Source organism: Lepisma saccharinum, chromosome 7, assembly GCF_977018435.1.
Source record: "Lepisma saccharinum chromosome 7, izLepSacc3.1, whole genome shotgun sequence".
In the NCBI taxonomy this organism is placed as follows: Eukaryota; Metazoa; Arthropoda; class Insecta; order Zygentoma; family Lepismatidae; genus Lepisma; species Lepisma saccharinum.
This window is the reverse complement of record NC_139235.1, coordinates 40,339,785-40,353,487: the sequence shown is the minus strand read 5'-3', so window position 1 is coordinate 40,353,487 and position 13,703 is coordinate 40,339,785. Positions and strand designations below refer to the sequence as shown.

General features: G+C 42.3%; 1 protein-coding gene across 3 annotated transcripts in view; it reads left to right on the top strand.

The window, feature by feature from the left end:
• Positions 1-13,703, top strand: part of LOC145989820 (uncharacterized) — a 102,889-nt gene that overhangs the window by 81,098 nt on the left and 8,088 nt on the right. For all 3 annotated transcript variants that reach the window (XM_083125188.1, XM_083125189.1, XM_083125187.1), the window contains exon 6: positions 11,885-12,078. In XM_083125188.1, coding sequence (XP_082981314.1) covers positions 11,885-12,078 — 194 coding nt within the window. The remainder of the gene's footprint in view (positions 1-11,884; positions 12,079-13,703) is intronic.

Below are 13,703 nucleotides of genomic sequence, written 5' to 3'. Positions count from 1 at the left end.
GTATTGTTATTTTGTACTTAACAGAATTATCCTTCACTAGGTTATACAGCTGCATTGTCCGTAAAAATTAACATAAGTTTATAAAAATCACAATGTCCATGCCTACGCAGGCAACAAATGTTTTCTGTTACCAAAAATGAAAGCTCTGTTTTGAGCATGGTAAATTTGCATTTCAGCAAATTTCCATTTAAGCTGCCAAAAAACTATTCTAAATACCTGAAATGTATTGCATGTTTAGAGCATACTTGGCAATAAATAACTCTGCCGGCAGTGGTAAATGCATCGTTACCTTCTACCCACTGTTGGAGCAATATGCTGTTACTTCTCTCCTTCGTCATTTATTTTCACTTCTGCAGCATACACACACACTCACAGATTTATCAAGAGATCACATTAACAGATAATCCTCAAGTAAAGCGACCCCAGTGTTTTTGTTGGAATTTGGAAATGTGACTCACAACTCTGTAAGGTCATTGGTTGAAGATTTCTTTTCTATCTTTGGAACCAAACCACCTGCAACGCTATGAGATGAGTTTTGGAATGTCCTTGACCCAACTAGTGCCCAAGACCAGACTAAGTGGTCTATTTTTAATGCTGACACACAGAACGGGAAAAATGAAGCAGGCAAACTTGAAACAAACCATTACATGAAAATTGCTCCCAAATCCCCAATATATGCAAATTATATGCACGTTAAGCTAAAATATGCACTAACGTCCCAAATATGCACTATAAAATTTTACCAAAGTAATCTACATAAAGTGGAATCGATCAATCCATTGAGAGCATATGAATTTTCCTTAAGGAAAAAATATGCAAAAATCTGCCCCCTAATTATTACCCATGGTGCCAGTATTTCACATCTTCATCTTAAATTACGTTTAAGATTTAGTGGGAATATTCCTTGATGTTACATTTTCACAGGTATATATAGGGTGGTCACAAATTGGGCCTTACCCCTTTTATTTTAGACACTGCGATGGTTATGGTTGAATTCTTGATACACATACCTGAAGGTTCCAGAATCCCGAACATTGGTGTGAAGACCGTAATTTTCGTAGCACAGTCGAATTCTGCGCTATGTTCTGGCTGATGTTTTGCGGAGATTAATACAGGACCACTTTCGTGAAGGAATCTTTCACAGCTGTTCGTAACTCTTGCATTGTGCCATATCGGTTATTTCAGAATCTGTCATTGAGGAGTCCCCAAAGGTGAGATCTTGGTGGCCAAGCTAAGGAGCTGAGTAATATTCAGAACCTCTTCCAATCCACCGCCCGGAAAAGGACTTATTCAGTAAATGACGCACTTGCAATGTGAACTGTGCTAGAAAATGACGGAGAATTTGGCTGTGCTACGAAAAAGACGGTTCTGGACTCTTAAAACATCAGGTATGTGTCCATATCAAGAATTCAACCAGAGCCATTGTAGTGTCAGAAATAAAGGGGGAGAGGTTATGACCACTCTGTAGAGGAAGATAATTTATTGTTCTATGCAGTTCTTTTTTACAGTTGAGTTTGACTGAAGATTCTGTACTAACAGTTGTCAAACATTTGCATGAAAACATGAAGAAGTTGGGGAAACTAAATTTTGCACATTATATACGAGGCGCATCCAGAAAGTTGCAACGTCCACCCACGCAGTGCCCAGCACCAAGGCGCAGGAGTACTGGTACTGGCTGCGTTCAACACGCTAAACACTGCAGTTGGAGGGTCGGCAAAAGTTACCCATATGTGCTAACTGATTCAGTCGTAGTACAAGGACTCAGAAATATCGCAGGGCTAGCTAGGTGCAAAGAAAGACTAAACCAGGTTTATACATATATATGTAACAGTTTATTATAATCGTATCACAAAGATGTCTTTTAGCACACTTACTCAAGTGTCTTTACCTTTACCCTTAGCACTCACTTGCATCAACAAATTGAACAGTATAAATGACAATAAAAATGGCTAACAATCTCATGTCATAAACCTTCACACTGTACTCAGAATTTGAACTCCAGGCCTTTCTGCCTAGTACTTACTGATTTCAAAGAGTGCTTCTCGCTGAGCTAATTTTCAATTTTTTTTCATTTCACATCCCACTTTTCAGGTTTTTAACCTTTAATTCTCATGTCACAATATTTGATAACATTTACCAAAAACAACGACCACGCAAGGTCTAATAATGAGCGAAGTTAATCCACGTAGAGGTGGACCCATTAACATTTATAGAATACAGCGACCACGTAGGGTCCAATAATAAAAAGCGAAACTAATAACCATAGAGGTGGATCCGTTAACACATTTAAACATTTAGCATGCATTCTTCATCCATACCTTCTTAACAAAATATAATATTGCGACCTCGCAGGGTTGTTAAATGTGGCGGCCACGCAGGGTCGTTACATACGCCCCTTCCTCGGGCAAAAATTTTGGTAGAAATTTAAAACTTACAATTTCTGGAAAAATTTTACTGGAAATATTAAAGATCAAACTGGTAAGAGTCTCTGTCTCTTCTACACTTCAGTCACTTGGTCCTCTTCTTCCCCTACTACTTCTCTTCTTCGCTCCGGAGAACATCTGTAAAGGCGAAGGTTGTCGAAGTTGACTCTGTCGACTGGGTTCTTGGTCGTCGGGTTCAACAGCAGGGCAGTGTTGCTTCGAACATCCGTGGCGACATAGGGGCCAATAAACACCTCAAATAGCTTGGCGATTGTCTTATTCCTTCTTGAACTCAGCTTATGGTTCCTGACAAGAACCAAGTCACCTTCCTGCAACAGGAATGCATTTCCTTTAACTTTAAACTTCCTTTTCTCACTTTTGGAGCGTTCTCTAGCTCTTGCCATGAATAACTTTTGATCCCAGTTGTCTATTTGGGAATCGGCTTCGTCGATGGGCCAGTTGAAGTGGTCCAGAACTTCATTAGGCACAGGCCTGTTAAAGAATAACTCTGAAGGGGCGTATCCTGTAACGTCTGAAACAGAGTTGTTTAGGAGCCATGAAATTTCGGTTAAATACTTTGACCAAGACTGGTGCTCACGATGACAGAACAATCTGAGTAACCGCACTATTTCTTGGTTCATTCGTTCGATGGTATTACTACTGGGGTGATAAGCAGTGGTGAAGTAATACTTAATCCCTTTCTTATCTAAATACTCCTTCCACAATCCCGAAGTAAACTGTGTTCCTCTATCAGTTAGAATTGCTCTCACCTTTGGAAAATGGGAGAAATATCCTCTCTCCATTACATTAAGGATTTCCCTGGCCGTTCCTCGTCTCAGAGGGTAAGTGGAGACAAATTTGGTCCCTACATCTACCATGGTCAAAATATACTGGTACCCATGAGACATAGGTAGCTTTCCAATTAGGTCGACTGATAAAAGTTCATGAGGATTTTTCTGGTTAATGTGTAGCTTATCCTTCAATATACCTAATTTGTCCATTTTTGTTTTAGCGCAGGTGAGACAATCCCTAACATGTTTGGCTATATCCATCTTTAATTTAGGCCAAAAATATCTACTCTTAATTCTCTTGAGAGTTTTAGCCATGCCGAAGTGACCCAGTTCGTCGTGGTTCTCCTTTAGGACCCTCTTTTTCAGATTCTCGGGAACACACAATTTCCAGGAGACTTCATCTCCAGATGTTTTCCTAAATAAGAGGTTTCCATACACTTGATACAACCCTTTTATCCTGGATTCAACTGGGGAGTCGTTAACTTCCTCTTGCCTCAGAACCTTTAATACCGGCTTGCAGAAATTATCCTCTTCTTGGGCCTGGATCCAATTCTCTACATCCTCCACTTCTCCCCTTTCTTGCCAAACGTAGTTCACATGGAAAAATTTGGTGTCCTCATCCTTGACGCTCTCTTCGACTGGATAACGGCTGAGTATATCGGGAACCGTGTTTTCCTTTCCTTGTATATAAATAATTTCAAAAGAGTAAGATTGTAGTTTCAGGGACCATCTGGTGAGTCGACAGTTCCAGTTCCTGGAATTTTGTAGCCAAACTAACCCTCTGTGATCAGTGTAGATTTTGAAATGTCTCCCGCGAAGATAAATCTCAAACTTGCTTACTCCAAAAAGTATGGCCAGGCATTCCAGTTCATGAATGGAGTAGTGTACTTCATTGTTCTTTAGCTTCCTGCTAGCATACTGGATTACAGCTTTCTCTCCGTTCTGCTCCTGAAATAAGACACATCCTAAGCCTTTGGTCGAAGCGTCACACTGTATGCAGAACTCCTGGTCTAAATCAGGTTGAGCCAGGGCAGGAGCGGTTACCAGTTCTTGTTTAAGCTGGTCGAAGGCGGATTGTTGCATTGAACCCCAGTTCCATCTAGCGGTCTTAGAGAGTAACTTAAGCAATGGTTCTGTCTTAATTGAAAAATCTTTTATGAACTTCCGTCTCCAATTTGCGAGCCCCAAAAATTTCCTGACATCTTTCTTAGTTTTAAGTAGTGGAAACTTTAGGATGGCTTCGTTCTTTTTCGGGTCTATTTTAATCTTATCTCCCGAAATTAAATGGCCTAAATAAACCAATTCACCTTTAGCAAAGTTACATTTGCGAAGTTTCACCTTAAGTCCAACTTCTTCTAATCTATGGAGCACCTCTTCTATATGTTGGATATGGCTATCGAAATCCACATCAAAAATCAGAATATCGTCTATGTACACTGTCAGATAACTTTCAGTTTCAGGTCCAAAAACTGTATGCATAACTGACACAAAGGTAGACACAGCATTAGATAAGCCGTAAGGCATCTTCAAGAATTCGTACTGGCGACCTTTGTACGAAAAAGCAGTGTATTTTCGGCATTCTGGTTTCAAAGGAATCTGTAAATAGCCTGAAGCTAGATCTAAACTCGAAAAATACTGGGCTTGTTTAAATCTCTGCAATGACTCATCAATAGGTGGCACTGAGCTTTTAGGAACAATCATAATAGCATTTAATAGTCGAAAATCCAGGCACGGTCTTACACTACCATCGGGCTTATCCACCACTAGTAATGGATTTAGATATGGTGATACCGATGGTTGAATAATGTTCCAGCTTTTCCACAAGCTGAGTTCTTTTTCTAGAGCGGCCCTTTTCGAGAGCGGCACTGGATATGGCGGGCGATGAACTGGTTCGGTACTTTTTAAAAGGATCTCACATTCTGCACTTTCCATGGTACCGGGCTTCTCTGAGAACACTGCTATATATTGATTCAGCACTTGCAGCAACTCCTGTTTCTGGGAATCATTCAGAATGTCTATAGTTTCGACCTTCTCCTTGAGGTCTGTCGGTTTATACATCCACTCTTCGTCTCTTTCTTGGACCTTTTGGATGTACCGCACAATTTCAACATCCAGTGGATTCCCTACATCTTGATTCGGAGTTTTTCCAAAATACAATTTTACCGAGTTTCTTCTGAAATTTATTTCGGCCTCGTGCTGCTTCAAGAATGGCATGCCCAAAAGAAGATCTGTAACAAACCCCCTCAATATAAAAACTTCAGTACTGAACACCATACCTTCAATCTCCAGTTCCACACGTCTGCTGCCAAAGACACGCTTCCTATGGCTCCCAGAAAAATCCACCAATCTTATCTCTGGAACCTTCTGCACTTGAATACCTGGAATTTGTTCCTTTAACTTAGTCCAAACTTCATAACTTAAAATAGAGCATTCGCTCCCAGTATCTATTACACAAGTCACTGGTATATCTATTAACTTTGCAGCCACTGCTGGTGATTTATATCTAATCCTCGATTCCCTTGCGGATTTCAGTTCACTCTGTAATTTTACTTCTTCTGTTTCAGTTAGTTGAAAGTTAACCTTTAGTTCTTGGATAGTTGTATCAGGTCGCTCCTCCGAGGCCCCTTGCCTAAATGGGAACGAAGCACCTAGACAAGGATTTAGTTTGTTTGGCAGGATTGAGACCTTTGATTATGCAAGAAGTCCCGGGTTGTTTCTAGGGCTCCCTCCTGCTCAGAGGTCATAACTTCTCTGGAGGGTGACTGTCTTCCCCTTGGTCCCGATTCTCTAGGTAAGAATCGCCTAGGAGAATTAGGACTACTGCGTCCCTGATTGTTCCTCCTCCAATCGGGAAACCTGCGATCTGGCCCTCGATTTGGTCGATAAGATTCCCATCGACCATTCTGGTTATGGTTCAGTCCTCTGTTACGTCCAAATCTATTAAAATTCCGAGCGCTCCAAGAGTTTTCAGGTTTAGTGTCACCCTTGGTCTCAATGCTTCGCACTTTGAAATTCTTATGGGGAAGTTCTTTACCTTTGAAGTCCTCTTTATTTCTCCAGTAGTCGGGATCATCATATATTTCAAAGTCCTTGAGGAAACTGGTCAATTCGTCAACTGTTCGGGGAGAGTGCGCAAGGCAGAGATTTCGAGTTCTATAAGGTAACTGACCTATGATTAAATTCAGCACCTCGCTCTCGCTGAAGTTGTCACTTAGATTCCTGTAGGCGGCGTAAATGCTCCAAGCGAAGCTCTCCATATTTTCATGTACTGGACGGGAATATCTTCTATTTCTTACAGCTGTTAATTGTCTCTGCTTAGCCTTCTCGGAGGCAAACTCTTCTTTAAACTTTATGCAGAAATCAGCATAGCTAACAAAACTGTCTATGTTACCTGCCAGCCAATGTTCAGCTTTACCTGTGAATACTCTAGGTAGCAATTCGAGTCTGTAATTGTCAGGCACTTGCATGAGCTCGAAGCTTACATTGAGCTCGCGAAGATATTTCTCAGCTGACTGAGCTTCGATATCACCCTTGAACTTGGGGATGTGTGCGATGTCAGACATTCTAGGCATCTTAAATTCGGTTCTTCGCCGAGGAGATGTCCCGTCCGAACTATCTGCTTCTCTAGGCCGCTTACGCTTATCCGATTGAATGGTTCCCATATAGAAAGGATTCTGCACCACTCTAGGAGGTTCATAAGAGGCTGCTTCAGGATTCAGACTTCTATTTCGTTCAATGGAATCTGGGAGAACATCAGAAGGCACTCCCGGTTGTAGCTGCAACCGTTCAATTTTATCTTGCAGTTCGCCTACTCTTCTGACCATAGACCCAGTCTGCTCCTGTATTTCTTGCCGAAGAGATACCTCCAATTTCTGTGTCTCTCCGCGAAGAGAGTTCACCTTTTCGCCGGTTGCTTTAGCCATCGTTTCTGCAGCTACTTTCTGTTCTTGGACAGCCTTCTCCATAACTACGGTCTGCTCACTCAGAGTCTTTACTGCTGAACTTATGGTTTCTATAGATGCTTCTATCTGCTTAACTCTCTCTGGTTCTTCACTTCCATTTTCCGTCGTAGACTGAGCTACCAATTGCAGACAGACCTCTAAATTTTTCTTCATTTGTTCCTGCTCTTGCTCCATTTCACCACGCCAGACAGCTAAAGGTTCTAATTGTTCTTCCACTACTTTCACTACTTCCAGCTGACAAGAGATTCTAATTTTATCTAATTCCTCCCTAAGACTTTCTAACTGGTCTGTCTTATGTTGGGAGAACAGTGTTCGCATCTCTGTTCTGCTTCTTTCAGCTTCTTGCTGTCTCCTCTCTTCTTGACCTTGAACTAAGGCATGGAGAGTCTCTAATTCTCTTTCTCTCTTCTCTTCTGCTTCTCGTTTTTCCATTTCTCTTTTCTCTTCTGCTTCTCGTTTTTCCATTTCTCTCTTCTCTTCTAGAGACTCTATTAGCGACCTAAATTCTTGTGTCTCTAGTTTTCTTTTAGCTTCTTCTTCTGCTTTCTCTTTCTTTCTAGCTTTCTCTAATTGAGCCATATCTTTCTTTCTCTGCTTCTCCTCCTCCGCTTTTTCTTTCTTTCTCTCTTCTTTATCTCTCATCAGCCATTCTAATAACCAATGGTCTGATGGGGTCGTACTAGGAGCACTTGGTTCTTGTCCTAAAACCATCAAGGGTACCGATGAGCAAGTCTTGCATCTGGACTCAGCAGTGGAGACTGAGGTCTCTTCTTGCCCCTCACATTTCCAATGAAACTTCTGTAGACATTGGCAACACTGGAAAGACTCCCTCTCTCCTCCGGTATCCTCACAGCATCCGAACCCAGTTTCTTCATCTACGGTTTTCCTCCCTCTGCTTCTTAAGCTCATACTTGACGCATCCCTTTCCATTTTGGCACACCGTCTATGGTTTCTTCCACTACCGACACTATATCTTCACCTTCGTGAATTCTTTGGAAGAACACCAACACTGACACTTATGAGCCCTTTCTAGTCCTTGTAGCTAAAAGGCTCCCACTGGCTTACTGGTTTCAGTCTTTACAATCTCTCGGGCCCCACGTTAAGACGCCAAAACTTTATGCAACGTCCACCCACGCAGTGCCCAGCACCAAGGCGCAGGAGTACTGGTACTGGCTGCGTTCAACACGCTAAACACTGCAGTTGGAGGGTCGGCAAAAGTTACCCATATGTGCTAACTGATTCAGTCGTAGTACAAGGACTCAGAAATATCGCAGGGCTAGCTAGGTGCAAAGAAAGACTAAACCAGGTTTATACATATATATGTAACAGTTTATTATAATCGTATCACAAAGATGTCTTTTAGCACACTTACTCAAGTGTCTTTACCTTTACCCTTAGCACTCACTTGCATCAACAAATTGAACAGTATAAATGACAATAAAAATGGCTAACAATCTCATGTCATAAACCTTCACACTGTACTCAGAATTTGAACTCCAGGCCTTTCTGCCTAGTACTTACTGATTTCAAAGAGTGCTTCTCGCTGAGCTAATTTTCAATTTTTTTTCATTTCACATCCCACTTTTCAGGTTTTTAACCTTTAATTCTCATGTCACAATATTTGATAACATTTACCAAAAACAACGACCACGCAAGGTCTAATAATGAGCGAAGTTAATCCACGTAGAGGTGGACCCATTAACATTTATAGAATACAGCGACCACGTAGGGTCCAATAATAAAAAGCGAAACTAATAACCATAGAGGTGGATCCGTTAACACATTTAAACATTTAGCATGCATTCTTCATCCATACCTTCTTAACAAAATATAATATTGCGACCTCGCAGGGTTGTTAAATGTGGCGGCCACGCAGGGTCGTTACAAAGTAAGTTTCCCTATTTTTTTAAAAAACAAAAAAACAACACAGTTTCAGAAAACCATTTATTGGCAACAGGTACAGCAAAGGTTCAGCTATTTTTTAACATAGCAACCACCAGAATTGAGACACTTGTCGTATTGTGGTATCAACTTTTGGATCCCACTGTCGTAGAACTCTGCCGCCTGTGAATGGAACCAGCGTGTGACAGACGTCTTCAGCTCTTCGTCATTGCCAAAATGCTCACCGGAGGACAGGAATTTCTTGAGGTGCAAGAAAACGTGAAAATCGCTGGGAGCCAGATCAGGACTGTAAGGTGGATAATCAAACAACTCCCATCCAAATTCAGTCAAAACAGCTGCTGTGCGCCGAGCCGTATGTGGACGAGCATTGTCATGGAGGAGCACAACACCTGCAGTAAGCATGCCACGCCTCTTGTTTTGAATGGCACGTCGCAATTTCCTTAGTGTTTCACAGTAATGGTCAGCATTCACCGTTTCACCTCTGGGGAGGAAGTCAATGAGCAAAATGCCCTTCCTGTCCCAAACACGGTGCACATCACTTTCTGTACCGACAGCGTCTGTTTGAATTTCTTCTTGACCGGAGATCCACTATGCCGCCAATGCATTGACTGCTGCTTGGTTTCCGGGGTGAAGTGCGAAATCCACGTCTCATCGCCCGTGACGATCCTGTCGAGGAAATCATCGCCGTCATCATGGTACAGTTGCAGGAATGTCAGTGCTGCTCCTGAACGTTTCATTTTGTGTTTGGGTGTCAGGTTTTTCGGCACCCACCTGGCACACAATTTTTTGAACAGCAGGCGCTGCGTGACAATCTCATGCACACGGATCGCGATATCTGCGGAAAAAGGCTACTGAACTCCGTAATCGTGAAGCGACGGTTCTCTACGATGCGTTGCCGCACCAGCTCAACCAGATCATCAGTGATGAGGGACGGACGCCCACTGCGCTCTTCATCATGGACACTTTGACGACCTTCCGAAAACTGCCGACACCAGCGACGCACCATCTGCTTACTCATAATGTCATAATGCACAGACCTCACAGAGCTGACGATGAATGTCAATTGCTGCAATGCTTTATGCATTCAGGAACTTTATCACCGACTGAACCTCGCATGCAGCGGGAGAAGGAATACGAGCTTCCATTTCGGACCACTGCTGCCTCGCTACTGGCATGCGGCGGGAGAAGGAATACGAGCTTCAACTTCGGACCACTGCTGCCTTGCTACTGGCACCGGGCGGGATCTGTCCGCCTGGCATATGATTGATACGTCTTAGCTCTGCTGCGCATGCGCAATTTACATGGCTCATTATGTTTACTTTCACGGGAAATAAATAGGGAAACTTACTTTCTGGATGCGCCTCGTACTTATGTTTTATCCTCCTCCGTGACCGTGCAGTCTAAGGCGCTGGGCTTTGGTCTCTGACTGCAGGGCGGCATGGGTTCGAGTCTGCCTGGGTTTTCGGCCTGTGAGTAGGACTGGTGGCAACCCACCATTGCCACAGTGGTCCACATGCATGGAAAACCTGGTCAAAATTTCATTTTTTGGTCTAAACCTCAGAAAGCAGATTTTTTTTTCACGTATTCTATCATTTTTAGGGAAGGAACACAATATTGGCAGTATTATGACATTTTTATGCCAATTGCACTCACAATACAGTAAACCACAACTTGTGCATTGTTCAACGTATTTACAATTTCCATCTCGATTGGTTTCAACATCAGTCTGTGACTGGAGGGGAAGTTTAAGGAAGTCTAATACAGAGGTTTATTCATTTATATTGAGCCGAATTCAAATGTGCTACCTACCTAGGAAATGCAGTGTTTCCACCACCGGTTGTGTTCGATCTGCAGGCCACCACTATTGACTATTGACCGGCATCGGAGTTTCCATTGGAGGAGACTGCGTTGCAGCTGGACCATGGCTATTGCATCCCACTCCTTGTTACAGGCTTTCCACAGACCGGAGATGGTGCGGACTCGACGATGGAACAGGCGCCGCTTGAGGAGTCCGAAAGCACAATAGTCCATTGGACTGGCATCTGGACTCTTGACAGGGATGTCAGAGAAGGGAATTGCAGAAATTCCAGTTTCCTGTTCCAATTCCACCGATCACCCGCTAGATGACGTTCATACAGCCTCTTGCAGTTCCCTTTTCGCTCAGCTACATGACACGGTTTCAGGGTGGCACACTGCTCTTGTGAATGACCTTGAGGCGTAAATACCTGTGAATGGCGTGGTTGATTGTCGCCTGCGATGTGCGGCATTTGCTGGCCATTGCACGCTGTGTGGGGGGATTTTTGGAGGTCGCCATGCGATGAACAACATGCAATAGCGGCAGGGTCCTCTTCAAGGGAGGCCGGTTTCTAACTGCTCGCGTAGGTGTGGTGGGCCCAGGACTCTGTGCCGCATATTTCCATATAATACGAATCACAGTGGCATGACCTACACAAAAATTATGCACTTTACACATTTCTATGATGCACGCCGCCATGAACTTACCGTCGGAAAGGGCAACAATGTACCCCTCCCAGAATCTATTCAGTTTCGGCAGCATCAGACTACGCTCGACCACACTACTCTACTGCGTGACTAACGAGATGCTGTGCCTTGCCTCGGGGCAATCTCACGGCGATGCATTGCACATGCACGGTACAGTGGCACATCGAATTCGGCTCAATATAAATGAATCAGCCTCTGTACATCGTTTTGAAACTCCAGAGTTCTTTTTTGAAGTAAAAATAATACATTTGTTTGTATGAGTGGAAAGTATTAACTTTTCTGAAATGTTTTGTTTCTCTTTTAGGTTAAAAAAAGATTCATCTCAGATACTACTATAGATAGAGATGCTGCAAGCAAAGGTGATTCTGACACTAAGAATGTTGATTTGCAATTTATCCCATTGAGTGATGACAATGTGGGGAATAAGTTGCTTCGCATGATGGGCTGGACCGGAGGTGGATTGGGAAAGGACAAGCAAGGAATTGCAGAACCAATCAGGTACTGATTTCAGAAAATTGGGTTGTTGCTAGGAATGTGATGAAGCTGATTTTTGATGTAACATTATCAGTTTGTTGCCTCATTGGCTGAGTCAATTGAATACTGGACTCACCATCTTGGGAGAAAGGTCCCAGGTTGTAGCTCTGGCATGGGCATGAGTGTCTCTTCATCAATTTCATATGATTCATCCCCATTGATTTAATTAGCCAAAAGTGGCAGAAACCGATTAAAGTAAGAAAAATTGAAAATAGATGAATATCAGCTGCAAGTGGCATATTGAAATCTGTAAATTTCTGAAATTTAAATTGTTCCAATATTCAATTGATTTGATCTCATAATTAAAATGCTTCTTGTAAAAGGGTTTCTTTTACTTGCACCAGTGTAAAATATCTAGAATATTTCTAATTCACAAACAGAATGTTTAGTTGTTTTTTTTTTGGGGGGTGGGGGGTTAAAATCTAAAAATGACATTGTATTTCTGTTAAAAATCGCATCAGAATTGGTTAAATATCAAAGTCACAATTGGAGCTTAGACCAAGTGTTTCAAACATGGCTAAAAATTACCAAAAAGTAAAATAAGGTGTTTGTTTCCATGGTTGTGACAACACAATAATATCATGTACAAAACTGCATGCAGCATGTATGGAGCAATTTTTATGCCTTTTAGTAACCCTAAATATTTGTCTATGACAAAATTTTGCACAGAGTATATCGAGACGAAAGTGAACAAACTTAGTAACTATTCATGTTTGGGGAATAAAAGATGCAGTTGATAATAATTAGACACAAGCAAGTTACTAATGTTTATCCGTGACACTTACCTGTAGAAGTTCTATTAATTTTTGTGGCCTCTGCCACCATCTGCTCAGGATCTCGTTGCTTCACTGCTGGGTTAGCTTCCGGTTCCTTTTGTTTCCCAGTGAGTGTGCCACTAGGAGTGCTATTGGTTTTAAGTTATTGCAATAGGGGGACAAACGTGTTGTGCCTGACGACTATCGATGTTTAGATCATGCGGAAAGTGCATAATTGCGTGTGTCTGTGATTTTCGTGTCAATCAGTGTGTGCTATGTATGCCTGATGGAAACTTTTTTAATGTTGTGTTTGTTGAACTTGAGCTGCTTTGCTAGTCCGGTAGCATGTTGGTTTTTTTTTTTTTTTTTTGTTTTTTTGCATCAGATAGGTGCTGTTGTATATGCTCCATGATGATTCTGATATACGAGGTGTGGCTAGAAAAAAAACGGATTGATGTTGCTGTCGTCAAACGGCAAGCGTGTCAAGGAATAATGTGATATCCTGCCTATCGACTATTGCCCAGGGTGCACAGCACTCAGTTCGGCTGTAGCTTGTTGACTAAGTGAACCGTACATCTGTGCTTCGTCGGAAACTTTGTTAAGTGTGAAAGTGGAACAGCGTATCAATGTGAAGTTTCTTACGAAACTCGGAAAATCCGCCACATAAACTCATGGTTTGTTGAAGGAAGTGTAGGGAGATGAATGTTTATCACGCACGCAAGGGTTTGAGTGGTTTCAAAAGTTTAAAGAAGGACGAGAACTGATCGCGGACGACTCGCGTCCTGGAAGGCCTTGCACGTCAAAAACTGAATGAAACATTGCAAATGTCGGTGA